Raw genomic sequence first — 17,799 nt, forward strand, 5'->3', positions numbered from 1 at the left:
TGTGAGTTTCACGAGTGAAACAAAGGGATTTGGTCGTTCTGTGGCTTTGTGACGAGTAGGTACTTAATCCCCTGTCTCCAGGTCCTAACTGCCACCGAGACAAAAGCACCTGGCGTGAATAAGTGGATACGCAATTTTACACTCCTTTAACAGTGAAGGCGCACGAGTTCTTCACGGCCGCTGGCTTGCTGTTTGTGAAGCGGTCGCCTGGAGGTTCGGGTTGCTCCAGTGCGGCAAAATTCTCCTTGCTGCTCCTTGTGTTCTTCGAGAACGGAAGAGGCATTTTTCCATAAAAAAAGGATGCAAATGTGTGTTCACATCAAGTGGACTTAGCATTTCTTAGGGTTAGATTCTACAGCACTGTTAGTGCTTAAAAAAATAAATAAATAAATAAATTAGCAGGAATGTGATCAGGAATTGTCGATATTCTGAGTTTGATACAAAACGTACAAAACGCTGCTGCACGAGTTGTGTTTGACTAGCTAAAGCATTCCCACGTATCTCCTCTACTCGTTTCTCTGCATTGGCTTCCTATAGCTGCCTGGATCAAATTTAAGACCCTGGTTATTGTCTACAAATGTATCAATAGAACTGCTCCCAGGTATCTACAAGACTTCATCATCCGCTACACCCCAACCAGACCCCTTCGCTCGTCTATTTCTGCTCGCTTGGTGGTCCCGCGCATGAAAGGTAAAACACGGAGGTTCTCAGTTCTGGCTCCGTTGTGGTGGAATGAGCCCCCGCCACTCAGAACTGCTGAATCTCTGTCTACATTCAAGAAGGGTCTGAAAACTCACCTCATCCAGACTTACTTCTCCCATCATCCTTCAGGCTCATGTAAGCTGTAGATGATCATGTCCGGATCAACCTTTACATCGCTACTCCCGTATTGTGTGTAAATGTTTGTGTATCTAAACAAAAAATTGTAGGGAGGTGACGAAGGAATCATCTATTCTGAGTTTTATGCAGCTACTTGTGTGATGAACGTTGGTTCATATGGTGGAAAGAAGCAAACTATCTGTACTTTCGAATCACATGTCTGCATTTAAGTGTCTCTGCTAATGTAATGAGCACATCGTATTTTCTATGAGATGTTTATTGCTTTGGAGAAAAGCGTCTCCTAAATTAATACATGTACGTGTAAATGTTAAAAAAAAAAAAAAAAAAAAAAAAAAAACTGTAAATGCTTGATAAAATGATGCACTCCTTTGCACTGCTCCTCAGCATTTTTTTATTTCAAGAATAGAAAGTAACATTTGTATAAATGGGTAAATCACTATAATTAGCTTAACACTGTAAGTCACATTGGAAAAAAATGCCAGCAGAATAATTGCATGTTTTTGTAAATTTCACACCAGTCTGAGTCCATCTGGAACATTTCACACAATGAAATCCCCACTTTCAATCACTGTTCTTTTCCCCATCTAGCTCCTAATCTGGCTAACAATGAACCTTTATCTTGGCATGAAGGAGAAAGCGCAATACTGCTACCTCCGTGATGTGGCCCCTCTCATTTGTCAAGCCATAATGAATGTCTGACATCGCAATATAAAAACATCAGCAGAGCAACATTCATTTACAAAAGTAATTCCCTCCATCTCAGAAACCCTGCAACTGTGACACCGTAAAACCTCTAAAAAGTTGAAAACTTTGTCAGTTTGCTCTTTGCTTAAAATAAGGTTTTTTTGTCTCCAAAAGACATGTCACATTGTAGACAGACCTCCACAGCTCGTCAAAAACGATGTGGAATAGGACATAGATGTTTATATGTTGCATTTTGTTGCTACACTCACTTTCTTCATGTTGAATTACTCATTATATATTGTTTTTTTTTTCCTTTTTTTTAAAATTTCGATTAATTCTAGTACTATTCGAGCAAATGCTTGATCCAAAGTACCTTACCGTTACAGTAAGGTACAGATACAGATACCTTACAATTATACCGGGCAACTTATTTATTCTGTTGGATATCTTTTTTCAATAAAATCCATTCGGTTGGTTTGGTGGATGTGTTGGTGTGGTGGATGTGCTGGTTTGGTGGGTTCACTATGTTAGTTTGGTGGATTTGTTGGTTTGAATGTGTTGATTTGGTGGGTTCAATGTGTTCGGTTGGTGGATGTGTTGGTTTGGTGGGTTCGGTGTGTTCGGTTGGTGGATTAGTGAGTTAGGTGTGTCAGTTGGTTTGGTAGTTTGAATTTGTTGGTTTGTTGGAGAAGGTAGCTAAGTTTCTTGGTCTCGGGTCATGGAGATGTCTCTTGGCTACGCTGGATGTTCTCTGTGGCTTCATGTTGGCTGGACTGGGTCTTTGTGTACACCCGTTGATAAATACACATGGGATATAACATCTCGTCCTGTGCATCTTCAATGTCTTCAGTAAAATCCAGGATCATTACAATTATGAATTATATAATTCATTACAATTATATGCATTACAATTAGGCAATAAGGGAATAGTTAAAGCAAATTATAACAAAAATGCTGCAGAAGGCTTTGTACTTACATTTACATTTACATTTATTCATTTAGCGGACGCTTTTGTCCAAAGTGACGTACATCTCAGCAAAAGTACAATTTGTGCATTACATTGAGAAAGATTAAAACATTTTTACTTAAAAATCCCTCAAGTAATGAAGTGCATGCAAATGATATTAATTAGCTGCTGTGAACAGGTTAACCACCCTTAGGTAACAAGGATTGTACTTAGTTGTTCTTTCCATTCTTATTTATTTAATCAGCATTTTTAAGGACAGAATTACTTTTGTGGGATATTTATTGTTGGTATGATCTATTATGTCCTGGTTTCTTTATTATCACCTTACACTTCTGTGTCACACTCTTTATTGCTAGGAATAAACTCACACCCGTGTATTAGAGAGCTTCTGTATCTTTGCAAAGAAGAAAGAGCTGATAAAGAAGTAGTTTTTCCTTTCCATCTCCATCTATTTCTACTGATTACAGGAAAACAAAATATAGTGAGTGAGCGTTCCAGTATTACTGAGAATTTAATAGTAGTTACAGCCAGAGGCATTGGCTAAAGCGAATATGGGCCGTTCCAATCCTTGGCCCATTTGTCAGGATGGAAGACGCACTGAAAAAGATTTATCTACTCTGCAGGTGTCGCCATGCTTTATAGAGAATGTATTATTTATGTTGCTAATGGGGGACCTTGGTGGCACTGAGGTCATGTGACTACAGCAATACCAAGGACCAAGTGCAGAGCCAAGTGCACCGTAATGGCTTCTGAGATTACATAAAAAGACTAATAATTTATTATGGAAGAGCCTGGAAGAGCAACGGGATATGCATGCTTTTAATGAAGGAAGATTTCAATTTCCCCTCTTCCCTCAGCTGTCAACAAATATAGGCTCCGGTCCATTCTCTTGACTAGTGAATCTGTCGCTCAGACTTTTCCAGAGATGAATAGGCTACATTCAGGAAGAGTTTCTAGTTCCTTCTTTGAGAACCGCTCGCCACCATCACTTCTTGCACCTAGGGAAAATTCCTGATTCTGCAATCAGCTTACATTTACATTACATTTATTTATTTAGCAGATGCTTTTCTCCAAACCAACTTCCAATGAACTCTATGTAGTGTTATCAGCCCACACACCTTATTGACCATGGTGACTTACACTGCTGGATACACTACTTACAATGGGTCACTCATCCATACATCAGTGGAACACACACTCTGTCACTATCACTCACACACTATGGGTGAACCTGAACAGCATGTCTTTAGATTGTGGGAGGAAACCAGAGCACCCAAAGACCTTACACTGCTAGATACACTACTTACACTATGTCACTCTTCCATACATCAGTGGAACACACTCTCTCTCTCTCTCTGTCATTCACACACTCTGGGTGAACCTGAAGAGTATGTCTTTGGACTGCGGGAGGAAACCAGAGCACCCAAAGACTTACACTGCTAGGTACACTACTTACACTGGGTCACTCATCCATATATCAGTGGAGCACACACTCTCTGTCTGTCACTCACACACTCTGGGTGAACCTGAAGAGTATGTCTTTGGACTGCGGGAGGAAACCAGAGCACCCAAAGACTTACACTGCTAGGTACACTACTTACACTGGGTCACTCATCCATATATCAGTGGAGCACACACTCTCTGTCTGTCACTCACACACTATGGGTGAACCTGAAGAGCATGTCTTTGGATTTGGAGTTTAATTTTCCCATAATTGTCCTCAAAGGAGAAAAAAAGTGAAAAAGAAGTGCTGAGAATTTTCAGATTATTGCTCCAGTTGAAATTATCGTATTCATGAAGGTTAAAACCTGTATAATAATAGTGTAGTAATTGCTACCTTTATAATTGCAATGAGCTGAATGACCCACAGAACAGCACAGGTGTAGGTAGGTATGATATGTAAGTATGGGGTTTTTGACTGGTGCGCAGTGGAGGTGCTGGATGCTCTCAGGCCAATGACAGGATGTGCAAACATGGGACAAGTGACACAAACATAATGGGACAAAAATCAGCAACCAGTACTGTCTCTTAAAGAAGTGAAAACAGACGAACGTAGTTACATGGGTAACTGAGTTACTGAGTTACGCTCCCAACGACTGATTAGCATTAAAAAAAGCAAAATCTGCTGAATTTCAATATTAAAAAGCAAAAGATTAAAATGCCTGAAGTATTTAGGTTTTCAAAGAAATAAAAAAAAAAAAACATGAATTACAGTGTCATGGTGCTTGCGTTCAGTGTACAGTAAACAAAGTGTGTGTGTCTTGAGTAGAGAAGACATGCAAGTGAATGTTTAAAAATATATCAAGCTAAAAAGCAAGGAATGACACTTTACATGTATTGTTCATCTCCCAAGTTCATGTCCGTGTCCTCTTGTGTTATGATGGCAGTTCATGAGGAATGACCAGGTGGGAAAGCATCAAATGGTAAATTCAGCGGTTTGGTAAATCCTACATGCAGTGCTTGTGCACATATGAGCAAATTTTTATAGCAGCAGTTATTTCTTGGAGCAGTTCTTGGAGTTTTTTTTAAATAAAAATACGTTAATAATTATTTGAACTACATTCTCTTCTGGAAATCCACATAAAATCTGTTTTTAAAACTTATAATATGGCCTAATTCTTGTAAAATGAAGAGGAAATCTTTTTTTTATTTTAAAGAAATGGGAGAATTGAATGATTTAAGAAAATCCATCTTTTCTTATTTTAGATTGGATTCAGTTGCTACAGGGTTAGGATAATTTAGCTATTTTCAATCAAGTAATCAAGATGACATCGACTCCTGACATCGACTCTGGAAACTCCTGCCATCAATGTACAAAAGACAATATTGCAAAACCCAAAATCCCAAAATCCCAATTCTTATGAAACACAATACCATTGTAATTCCTCTCAGCGAGCTACCGAGACAGCAGAGGGACTCTTGGGACTCTGTCCCCGAGGAATCTGTCACTATGGACACTTTCCTCAAGGGACTCCATCTCTAAAGAATCTGTCACCATGGACACCTCCCCAAAGGAAAATCCAGATGCAACTGTGTGGTCCCTGTACTGAGCAAGCGGTCTGAACATCAGAAATACCTGGCTTCTACACCCCTTTTTCTCTCTTTATATCACAGCTCAAGCCGATTAACCGTTACATAACCGATTCGAAAACTCTTTGAGTCCGTGATGTCGAAGATTTTATCTATGATGGTAAATTGGAAGCATGGCTAATGTGGATTTTTTCGCCTGCTTCGAAGGCAGTGGAGCCCCAGCGTGTACAGATCGGGCCCAAATTATCGCTGAGCTCCGTGTTACGCTTGACCAGCTGTAAGACAAGAACTTTAAATATGAGCCAGTTTTTCACGAGGCTCCATTGTTCCTGGGAAATGAAACCCCAATGCGACTCGACGTACCTCTCCCCAGGTAAGCTCAAACGCTTCCCGAAATGATGTTGTGGAAATCCTCACACGGTCGTATCATGTTGGATTTCGACCCGCCTCTCCAGGTTCTTTGATGATGGATGGATTTTGTGGATTAATTCTTCATTATTTCTAATGACAGCCCATTTTAATAGCATCTCTAGGCTCTAAAGCCACCTGTATTACACAGCCAGTCTCCACAGATACAGATAGAAAGAAGGGAAATCATTTTCATGATTAAAAAAAAAATATATATTCACATTAAAGACAAATAGAGTGGAATCCCATCCTGGATGTATCCTACCTGTCCAGTGTTTTTGGTTTAGGCACTGGACCCCTGAAACCCTACAATAGGATAACTGATTATCAATAGTGGCTGATTTATATAACAGATCAGTCAGTTACTTGTATTTATACCAGAGCTACACTGTGGTATGAATGTATGTTAATTTATTCATTGTTTAGGTGGCCTGTTCATCCAAAGCAGCTTATATTAGGAGGCCTGTTTTCGCCTCGGCGTATTTTTACTTGAGCAGCTCCGGGTAGTTTACCCGATCCTGAGAGCTGCCGCAGCGGCGGAAAGAACTCAGGGGCGTTCGCCGCAGTGTTGCTGGTCCATATGATTAACCGCAACACCACCTCTTCTTCTTTTCCTGAGATTGTGCGGCTCACCTCGTACCGATCCGCTTGGCCCAGACGAAACCGGGACTCACACTGCAACGTGGTAAAGGACGGGGGGGCTATACCCTGGAACACGTTTGTTCCAAGTCTCAGGAGGGTGACTTGCTCCTGCACCTTTTGGAAAACATCCAGTTCTATGAAGGGGTATAATAGTGATTGTCTTCCTTGTAAAATTTGATCACCCACCCACTACTGTACTATTTCCAGTGGCACTCTGGATGTCTCTCTTGGGAATTTCTGTCCTTGTAATATTTACACTGTCATGTCCGTGTCCTGCACTATTGCATCCCACCCTACACCAAACCCATAATGCTTTTTGCATTTACCTGACAGTTTTCTCCAGGACAACTTACAATGATAAGGTCACAGTTATTACAAGCTATTACAGTTATTTACCCATTTACATTTCTTTATCTATCAGACACTTTTCTCCAAAGCTACTTTCATTGAACTCTATGTAGTGTAATCGGCCCACACACTTTATTCACTGTGGTTACTTACACTGCTAGATACACTACTTACACTGGGTCACTCATTTATACATCAGTGGAAGACACTCTGTCACTCACACACTACAGGTGAACCTGAACAGCCTGTCTTTGGACTGTGGGAGGAAACCAGAGCAGCAGAACACTTACACTGCTAGATACACTACCTACAATGGGTCACTCATCCATACATCAGTGGAACATTCTCTCTGTCACTCACACACACTATACGTTTATACAGCAGGGTAATTTTACTGGACCTATTTAGGGTAAACACCTTGCTCAAGGGTACTACAGCTGGAGGTGAGGATCAAACCTGCAGTCTTTAGATCTAGAGGCAGTAGCGCTAACCACTACACTACCAGCTGTCCCATCAGCACCTCATTACCTCCATCCACTGTACATGCCTTTATATTTGTCTATTGATGTACTTATTACTTTTTATCTGTGTACCTACACTGGGATACCTGTATAACTATATACTTATGGTAACTCAATGTTGTTTTACACTGTCTTCTAATTGATCAAATTTACTGCCACTCAGTTAAGGGGTTACAGGGTACATATTCATAAATCTCAGAGTGCATCATGGCAGGAGTTTATTTCCAGGAGGGTATTTTTTAAATGTGCCGTGTACCACGTAGCCTCGGTCAGGAACCTCCCTCAGGGGGTGAGTAAAATAAGGGGCCTGAATTGTTACAGGTGACGTGATGCTCAGGGTCCTGAGGGTGAGCTTATATTGGGGGAACTAGGGGCAAATCATCTGCCCGTTGAATCTGCTGAGATTCGGGTTCTTTCTGCAACTCTGGGCAAAGCTGTTTCTGCAGCGACCGAAGTCGTCGTTCATATTTTTACTACACAACAGAACTTTTACTGTTTAAATAAAAACACAGCATACTGTGTACTTTTGGGGATTTTCACCAAAGTGAAACAAAGCTCAAAATTCAATATCATTTAAAGCAAAAAATATGATTTTTGTGCGTGAAACAAGCAAAGCAAACAAAATTTACAGCCATATTAAACAAGATGCATTTTCATAGCTTTTGAATGTGAAAATGTCAAAACATGCTATTAACAGTGTCTTGTTCCATGTGTCAGTATTACATGATCTTAAATAGTAAAGACTGACTTTTTCGCTCTTTTCTACCAGTGTATTATTTTAAAAATTACTCGAACTGTGAAGCACAGAATAGACACGCATGCAGCCTTTTTGAGCCGAGACTCATTTTACACTTTTCTTTATTAGAGGAGACAGAAAGAAGCCGAAGGGGAACAGACGGCTGAAGTTTCCATTGTCTCGAACCGACTTTTTCTCCCATCGGGGGTTACGGCCTTCTACTGAATTAGTCTATGACCACAGAGCTCAGACTCTGACCTACATGATGATGATAAAAAAGGGAAAACACATTTCTGGTTTACCTGACCAAGAGGGCTACCATGGAAGAAAGCCTGCTTTTGCTAGTTTGTCTTTCATTCATCATCGGGTATCAGATCAGGGTTTCTGTTCATCTGAGGATAAAATTTCAATGTAAGGGTCATTATACATCATCCTGAACGTGTTCCCATTTTTCAAGCAGCAAAACTGCATGTTGAAACCTCAAGACAAATTTTTTTGGTCTTAAAACAGTACTAAAATTATTATCTCAATAATAATAATAATAATAATAATAATAATAATAATAATAATAAATGTGATCACTGTAATGTTCAGTGCTACTATCAGTCCTACTAGCACTTCTGCTAGAGTAAAATCTACGTCTCACTAAGATGCGTCTGCTGTGTCTTGAGGAAACAGTTCACAGACATCAGATGTGACAGTTTTCTTCAAAGAGTTATGAGAGTAGATTTTATTCAGAAAAGTGCAAACTAAGCTGATGAGGTTTTCCGTATTTAGGGTTAATAGGCAGACGAGGAGAGAATCACTTCACAAAAAGCGAAGAACGAGGAGACATTTTCTTATAAATTGCTTTTCTTCTTTACTGTTCTCATATACATCCATAATTTATATGTTTAAAGAAAAGAAACAGGTCATGCAGCAGCGGAAATTTTTGAATAAAGGTTCGAAAGGATGTTGAGTGAAAAGGTCGCGAAGCGTCATTGATAAAACTTGGGTCAAACGACAAAAACACGGAAGCTGCTGCTGTCAGACCAACAGTTGATGGAAATCTGTGCATATATACCTGGTGTTGCCCTTTTCTACAGTGCAGTTGATTCCAAAGCACATAATGTTCACTCTGCATTCATAGCCATGTGTCTATAAATATCCAGAAATAAAATATCACTTTACCTGGACTTACTAAACATAGGTATTGCAGAAAAAACATCATCAGAAGTACATTTTGACTGGCAAAAAAAGCATATGAAAAGCTGGCCTGATTAGTTCTCTGAATTTTTAAACATTGTTTTGTTCATGTTTATTTATCATAGGCCCAAATTAACTTGTTTAGCAGCTTATTTGCATGAGTATTTTGTAGAGAACCCACTAGTGTTCATATATTACATAAACAATTCATAATAATTGGAGGGATGGATGGATGGATGGATGGATGGATGGAAATTAATGAAGCTGCTTCAGCGACTTTAACCCCCACTGGGCAGTACTGCTCAATGTGCAAAGTCCAAACATGTGACAGCCACACTTAAGATCATCTGCAAAACTATCATACTAAAAACCCACTGGTGTTTCAGTCCAGGCTTACAGTAAAATATTGTTTTCGGTCCGAGGACCCCCTTTCCCCCAGGATCTGAGCCTATAGTCAGCCTGCTTTAGCACTTCTAGTATATATAGTTCTATAACATGTTCAGTTCATGCAGATAAAGAGTATGTACATTCATGAAATAAATTCTCTTTTTGACAAAGTGCCATTATTCACATTGACATTATTTGTTCTTCAGATCACATTTAGCAGCTTCCAAGAATTGTTGTCTTTTTTATTTTTTTTATTTTATTTTATTTTATTTTTCAAATGCATTTTGACTGTTGTTACACCAGGTCATTAATGTGTTCTCAAGAAATTATTATTATTTTGGTGCAAAAATCTGAAATACAATAACTTGCCATACAGTTTTTTTCTGTGTGTGTGTAACATCTACTTGTGTTTTGAACTCTGTTAGTAGTTTACTTATTTTACTTTGCAGGGACACTGGACATGTGGAGCAATCTCTGAACCACTAACCATAACAAGTAAAGAAACTTGATGTCTGATTGCATTCCGATTATATAAAGAAAATTAAAATCCAGAATATTCCAGTCTGTTTTCCTACTTGCCATGGAAACTCAATATTTAAAATTATAATAGTATAATGAATAATAATATAATTAATATAATTAACATGATAATATCATATTAATTTTGAATTTATTTATTTTCTTTGTGTTTTTTCTGCAGCTGTTGTTCTAAGGGCTGCCGCACAAAATTTCACTGTATTGCATACAGTGACAATGACATATCTTATTTTATCTTATTTCAGAACTGTCCAAAGCATAGCTTCCACTCCACCATTGGTCTTCTTAAAATTATTTGGACCATGTCAGGATCCACTTCTTCCTTTTCACTACTCAGCAAATGTTAGTATGACACATTTGTCAGAATGGGGGCAAAGCTTTTGTTCCATTTTTTGTAGATAAGTACAAAAAAAAAAAAAATCCTCTATTGAAAGCTAATTTTTAGTACGACTGGCAACAATTGCTGGTTGCCGAACATCCGCAAATGATTGTTATGCTTGCGAAGTCTCTCGCTGAATTACTTTTCTTTTTACGCTCTGTTTTCTCACACAATGTACTCAGGCTTGAAAAAAGATTTTGATTAAGACTGAAAACGATTCATTAGGACAAGGGATGAACTGCAAAATATGTTGGTGCTGAAAAATGTCAACTCGTGACTCAGAGTAATCTAATAGTACTTTGATTTAAGGGAGTAATTATACCATCAACACACAGGAGACAAACTCTTCTCCCTATCAACCAAACTCAATTTGTGCAAATTAAATCTTTGTTTAATGTATGATAAATAATTCACAGCGCAACAGTTTGTCTAATTACTATACACAACTGCACTTCAGCCAGGCTCCTTAAAATTAGTTTTAGCGATTCTTTTATCATCATATTCATAACTCCTTTCCACACCTGACTAAAATCTAATTAAACATTTAAATAAGTTTAATTTTTTTCTGTTACATGGCAAACTTTTTGCTGCAGTAGCAATAGCCAGCTATTGTCTTCTCTATCTGAAGTTCCTCCATCCTGTTAATTATGTTTTTTTTTTTTTGCTGTGTCCAGAAATGTCAAACACATCAGAATGTTTATTCGATGGAAAATGTTCTCAACACCTTCATTAAAATATTTTAAATAGTTCAACCCGATTTTTCTACTGAATTTTAAGTTTTGTATGCAGTAGGCCTTGGCTAAAAAATTATCCAGATGATGTTCCTGGTGATAAAATTATGACTCTAAACGAGAAAGAAAAAATCTTTTGGCAGAATCTCAGACTCTAGAAAGCAGGGAGAATTATTCCTGAAGACCTAACAATGTGTGGCTTGTGATCTATGAAAAGTGAATTTAATTTTATGGCAATCTGTTAATTTAATGAAAATAAACAGAGTATTACCAAAATGGATATGAAAAAAAAAAAAAAACACATAAAAAGAGTCATAAACATATCTGTAAAGCTCAATCTAACTACATTTGTTTATGTAGCAGATGCTTTTCTCCAAAGCAACTTCCAATGAACTCTATATAGTGTTATGAGCCCACACACCTTATTCACCGTGGTGACTTACACTGCTAGATACACTACTTACAATGGGTCACTCATCCATACATTAGTGGAACACACTCTCTGTCACTCACACGCTATGGGTGAACCTGAACAGCATGTCTTTGGATTGTGGGAGGAAACCAGAGCACCCAAAGACCTTACACTGCTAGATACACTACTTACACTGGGTCACTCATCCATACATCAGTGGAACACACACACACACACACACACACACACACTCTCTCTGTCACTCACACGCTATGGGTGAACCTGAACAGCATGTCTTTGGATTGTGGGAGGAAACCAGAGCACCCAAAGACCTTACACTGCTAGATACACTATTTACACTGGGTCACTCATGCATACATCAGTGGAACACACACACACTCTCTGTCACTCTCACGCTATGGGTGAACCTAAGCAGTGTGTCTTTGGACTGTGGGAGGAAACCAGAGGACCTTGAAGAAACTCACACAGACTTGGGGAGAACATGGAAACGCCACATCAGCTGTGCAGGGATCAAACCCATGATCTCTCACACCACACAGGCACTGTGAGAGAGCAGCGCTACTCGCTGTGCCACTGTTCCATGAAGAAAGAGCTTAAAATAATTGGGAGCTGGCTGGGGAATTGAAACATTTTAATTATTGAAATTAAAATGAATATATATATATATAGATATTTTATATATATATATATATATATATATGTATATATATATATAGGGAGATGGTGTTGTGAATTTTATGGGGGGGCGTGGTGGCACAGTGGGTTGGTCTGGGTCCTGCTCTCTGGTGGGTCTGGGGTTCCAGTCCTGCTTGGGGGTGCCTTGCAATGGACTGGCATCCCGTCATGGGTGTGTCCCCTCCCCCTCCAGCCCTTTGCCCTGTGTTGCCGGGTTAGGCACCAGCTCCCTGCGACCCCGTATGGGACAAGCGGTTCAGATGATGTGTGTTGTGAATTTTCACGCACATTATATACGTGTGACTTAGACCCTACATATTTAAATGTGTATTTTCTTCTTCTTCTTCTTCTTCTTCTTCTTCTTCTTCTTCTTCTTATTATTATTATTATTATTATTATTATTATTATTATTATCAGTTGGCTATGTGCATCACCATCAAATTCCTTATACAATATTTAAACACCAAGTTATGAACAGGCTTGAATAAGCGTGACAGCAAAAAACCTTACAAGTATTATTTCAGTGAATAAGAAACAGGACGAGGGAGGGGTTGTGAAGTGCTTGTCATTCCGTGATGTATATGTACAGCGACATTACGGGGAACTACTGTTGAATTTTGAATATGTATGTACACAGACACCCCCTTTCTTTTAAAAACCATTAACGAGCACTTTCATCATTACCACCTGTTCTCTTTTTTCTAGCAGCAGTCAGCCTGGGGGAAGGTGCCTCATGGCAGTTATGTGAAGTCCTTGGACACAGCATCAATGAAGTTGGGAGCGGACATGAGGATGGAGAAGGTGCAGATGATGGAGAAGAGCGAGAAAGCCACCAGGCAGAGACGATCCACCACAGCAGCTGCGAACTTCCACTCGCTGCAGACGGCCTCAGCCTCATCCTGGTCGCGGAATCGCTGGGCGATGTACCGCACCTCCTCCAGGATCTTGGTAATCTCGGGCAAGTGCTCACACAGGGGTCCGGACCGCTCTCCGTCTTCGGCGGGGGAGCCGGGCGTCCGTCCGCACATGACTCCCGAGTCGCTGCTCGGCGGGAAACAGGGGTTCTCCACTGTGTGGTAGCTGTAGTAGATGTTCATGTTGCCATTGCTGCTGCTTCCGCCGGCCATCTGACCGGACACGGGGTTCATCTCGATGCTGCTGCTGCTCGAGGCGTGTCGCAGGGCCGGGTGCCCGAACTTGTAGCCCAGGAGGCGTCGATCTTCTCCTGGCTGCTTCATACGCAAGAACCATGCGCACCAATTAAGCAGGACCACGCGTACCTGGGGAGTGGGGGGGCAGGAACCGAAGTCAAGGTCATCGAGGAGAAAGAGAGAAACCAGGACAACGGCAGAACAAATTAGCTAGAGAACAGAAATGCTGTACACTTTATCGTTCGGATAGAACGAAAGCAAATCGGTGGAAGTTTGCAGTGAAATGTGACGATATCACTCACTAACTATCGTTAGAAGTTTCTCCAAATCAGGTCCATGGTGGTCCAGAGCCTATCCTGGAAACACAGGGCTAGGCTAGTCAGGGTATACCAGGGACGGGACACCAGTGAATCACAGTGAAATAAAGATAATATCAGTAATATAGGTCGATATTTCAGCTGAAAACTGCAATAGCAACATGGTTTTTTTTTTTTTTTGCCTCAACGTTGTCGAACATCTACAGTTCTGTATATTGGAATGTCGTAAAATTCTTTGGGCTTTGGAAAAGCTTTGGAAATCAGTGAAATATGACAAAAAGCCATGTCTAACAACATGGACTTATTAATTATGTACACACCCAGGCTCCCTGTGTTACGAAAGGTTGACTTCGGAAATTTTCGAAGATGCAAACATTTTCAACTTCATTTATTTTTAATTCCATTTTCCTTCATATTTACGAAAACTTGTTTGTGCCTGAGTGAACTTGACCTCAGTTACGAGCCCAGTGAAGGCTCTGGAAAACGAAAACATTGCACCTGTTTATGTGATGGATTAGTCTACGTTTGGCACCAAATAAGGGTTTGCGGAGACATCGTATTTTTCTCATTCTATTACAGATCAGTTTTAATTTTAATGTAGTCCATTTAATGTAGCTCAAAGTTTTCACAGAACCTAACCTTTGAATTATTTGAATTTAAGTCTCGTCTATTATTAGCATCTTGTCCAGGGTGTACCCTCTCAGTGTTGTGCCCAATGCTTCTGGGATAGGCTCCAGTTGACCACGACCCTGGTGAGGACAAGATCTTATTGAAAATGGATGGATGGATGGATGGATGGATGGATGAATGGATGTCTATTAAGAAGCATACATTTATCGTGGCTTAGGGATAAAATTGTCCTTGAACATTCAAGCAAAACAATTAATTAAGAGGTTTCAGAAATGCTATATTGCTATATTATCTATAACATCTGCCATATTTTTCTCTGAAAGTACGCAATAACAAAAGAACACGAATAAGAGGTCATCTCTGTCACGTGATGTTGCTGACTGTGCCAGTCCAGCACCGGATCAGCATCCTGATGACTTACCCACTTTGGCATTTTGCCTCCTTGAGGGTCATGATGGTGGAACTGGAGTACGAGGACCGTGACCACCACCGAAAAGCCCACGATCATCATTGTACTGGCAAAGTACTGGGCTGAAATAATGAAATAAATTAAGAAATTAATTAATAAAAATAACATATTTCACTAGTTACAATTCCTTCAGTTACTGGCTGATACAGAAAGCCACGGTGTTTCAAAATATGTTTTACAATTTTTGTTTAAAATATGATTTAACGTGTTCTTTTTGATACTAAAGAATAACAGTGTGACCACTGCTTTTCTTTAATAGTTTGCCATTGTCTTTGCTTCATCGTTAATTATGGCTTCCATTTTTAGCATGTTGACATGAACTTATTTGAATACTGACACAATAACACAGCAATGTTGCAAAATTTTATAAATGTTGATAATGATTTTATTCAACATGTTGCTTCATTATTTATTATACTTTTAAAGTCTGCAACAACAAGATTTTGGAGTTTTCATGCTTCTTCTGCGTTGCTTTGCCTACAGTATGCTCACATGTATATACATCTGTGTTATACCTTATACCTATACCTGTGTTTCATATGTATATATAATATATGTGTGTGTGTGTGTGTGTGTGTGTGTGTGTGTCTCTGTGTGTGTCTATGTGGAAACATATACTGGATCCTAACAACAACTGGCAGTTACTAGAACTTCTCAAGCAACTCCTGCCTTTTCCTGGCTTTGACGCTCTGATGTCTCAGCTCTCCAAACATTTATTTAGTTAATTGACTTTCTCTGCCAGTTTCCTTTTTGCAGTTTTATCTTCTGAGGATTTTGATGTGAAGACCTATCAGCAGAGCCGCATATCACTTGAAACCCAAGATTTCTGGGCTATTTGACAGAACTGCGTGCTGTTTCAGTTTGGCTTAATAGTGAGCTTCAACTTCAAATCCACACTTTAGAATATCGTTTCCGTTTGCAAACAAAAAGATAAATTATCTTCTGTAACTGACTAATGAAGTTCATTATACAGCATTTAACAATCTAAAGATGACTCGGGTTGAAATAATTTCTATTCATGACCAGTACGCAAAAGGCAGAACACATGTGAAAAAAAGTATTTAGAGAGTCAATTCATTAAATACTATCAGCCTGAAATATTGCAAATCATATCTTTCCCATTTAAAATGAAAAACAAAACATACCAATGAGAGGAACAGAGTCGGAAGTGGCAGGCATGATTTCGGCAACCAGCAACATGAAGACGGTCAAAGATAACAGAACAGTGATTCCTGTAAAAACGAACACGATACACTCATAAAGGTCATGACATCGATAAATCTGCAAATATTGACTCTTCATGATGGTGTGACACTCAAAGGATTTAGCAGGTTCCCTTCTTAAAGATCACTTTGGGGATTGGGCAGCAGGGACGTGGAGGATATTGGGCGAGGAGATGATTTATACTGTTTGTGAAGGGTAGGCAGCCCTGTACATTTCATTGAGTTGTCTAAGCAGTTAGACCCATAGCGCCTCAAACACAACTTTACCTGTATAGTCCACAGAGCTCTCATATGTATATATACAAATGCTCCTCTACTTACGATGGTTCGACTTACGATTTTTTGAAGTTACGATGGTACGATAGGGATACGCATTCGGTAGAATCCATACTTCGAATTTTGAATTTCAATCTGTTCCTGGGCTTGCGATATGTGGTATGGTACTCTCTCCCGATGCTGGGCGATGGCAGCGAGCCACAGCACCTACTCAACAATAGCGATCATGCAGACAAGTGTAAACAACCGCAAGTGCAAACAACCGATACTGTATTGAAAGTGTTTTTTCAATTTTGTGTTTTCGCATCCCATCATGTCTACTCAATGCCCATGTGTGTCTCCTGTTGAAATTTGCCCAGCTGTAGGCTATGGTAAGTGTTCTGAGCACGTTTAAGGTAGGCAAGGCCAGACTACGATATTCTGTAGGTGCGGTACTGTATTCTTTTTCGACTTACGGATTTTCCGCTTACGGTGGGTTTTTGGAACGTAACCCCATCGTAACTTGAGGAGCATCTGGACATGAAATTTCATAACTAAGTTGACATTTATTCATTTAGCTGATCTTTTTCTCCAAAACGACTTACAATGTTAAGCTACTTACAATAATTTCCCTATTTATATAGCTAAGTCATTTTCACTGGAACAATTTAGGGTCAATCCCTTGCTCAAGGGTACTAGAGCAGGAGGTGACATTCAAACCTGCACCCTTTAGATTCAAAGGCTGCAGCTCTAAGCACCATGCTGCCAGCTACCCTGAAACATCCCTGGCAGTTCAAGCCCAGGGTTGTCTATGCCCTAATGTACACAAACCCTCTTTCCACATTGATTTGGTAGGAAGTATACCGGGCCATCATGTCACGGAGTGTCTCACCCAGTGAGATCTTCTCCCCAGAGTCAGCCGGGAGCAGAAAGACCAGCAAAGCCAGGCCGGAGATGAGCACGCAGGGAATGAGAAGGTTCAGGCCATAGTAGAGGGTACGTCGCCGCATGGTGACAGTAAAGGTGACGTCAGGGTAGGGCTCCTTGCAACAGTCGTAGTACAGCTCGTTCCTCTTCCCTGGGACTCCTTTGGAATCCCAGTAAGGATATGGGCAAACCATGTCTGTTAGCTAGCAATATTAATCAGAAGGCATTCAAAAGGAATGACAACTCTTATTTTTATGTGCATGCTGTGTTTATAATCAAGCTTGAATATCTGAAGTAAATGTTGAGAGTTACAGGTAATCCTCA

The 17,799-nt window shown here is 39.8% G+C and overlaps 1 protein-coding gene across 1 annotated transcript in view; it reads right to left on the bottom strand.

Moving 5' to 3' along the window:
• Positions 1-13,224: 13,224 nt before the first annotated feature.
• LOC108930764 (neuronal acetylcholine receptor subunit alpha-7-like) overlaps positions 13,225-17,799 on the bottom strand; it is a 35,357-nt gene continuing 30,782 nt past the window's right edge. Inside the window, exons 9-12 of the mRNA XM_018746173.2 lie at positions 17,441-17,635; positions 16,216-16,302; positions 15,023-15,132; positions 13,225-13,783 (exon numbers count right to left, since the gene is read on the bottom strand). Coding sequence (XP_018601689.1) covers positions 13,244-13,783; positions 15,023-15,132; positions 16,216-16,302; positions 17,441-17,635 — 932 coding nt within the window. The 3' untranslated portion in view covers positions 13,225-13,243. The remainder of the gene's footprint in view (positions 13,784-15,022; positions 15,133-16,215; positions 16,303-17,440; positions 17,636-17,799) is intronic.

Source organism: Scleropages formosus, chromosome 5 (genome assembly GCF_900964775.1).
Source record: "Scleropages formosus chromosome 5, fSclFor1.1, whole genome shotgun sequence".
NCBI lineage: Eukaryota > Metazoa > Chordata > Actinopteri > Osteoglossiformes > Osteoglossidae > Scleropages > Scleropages formosus.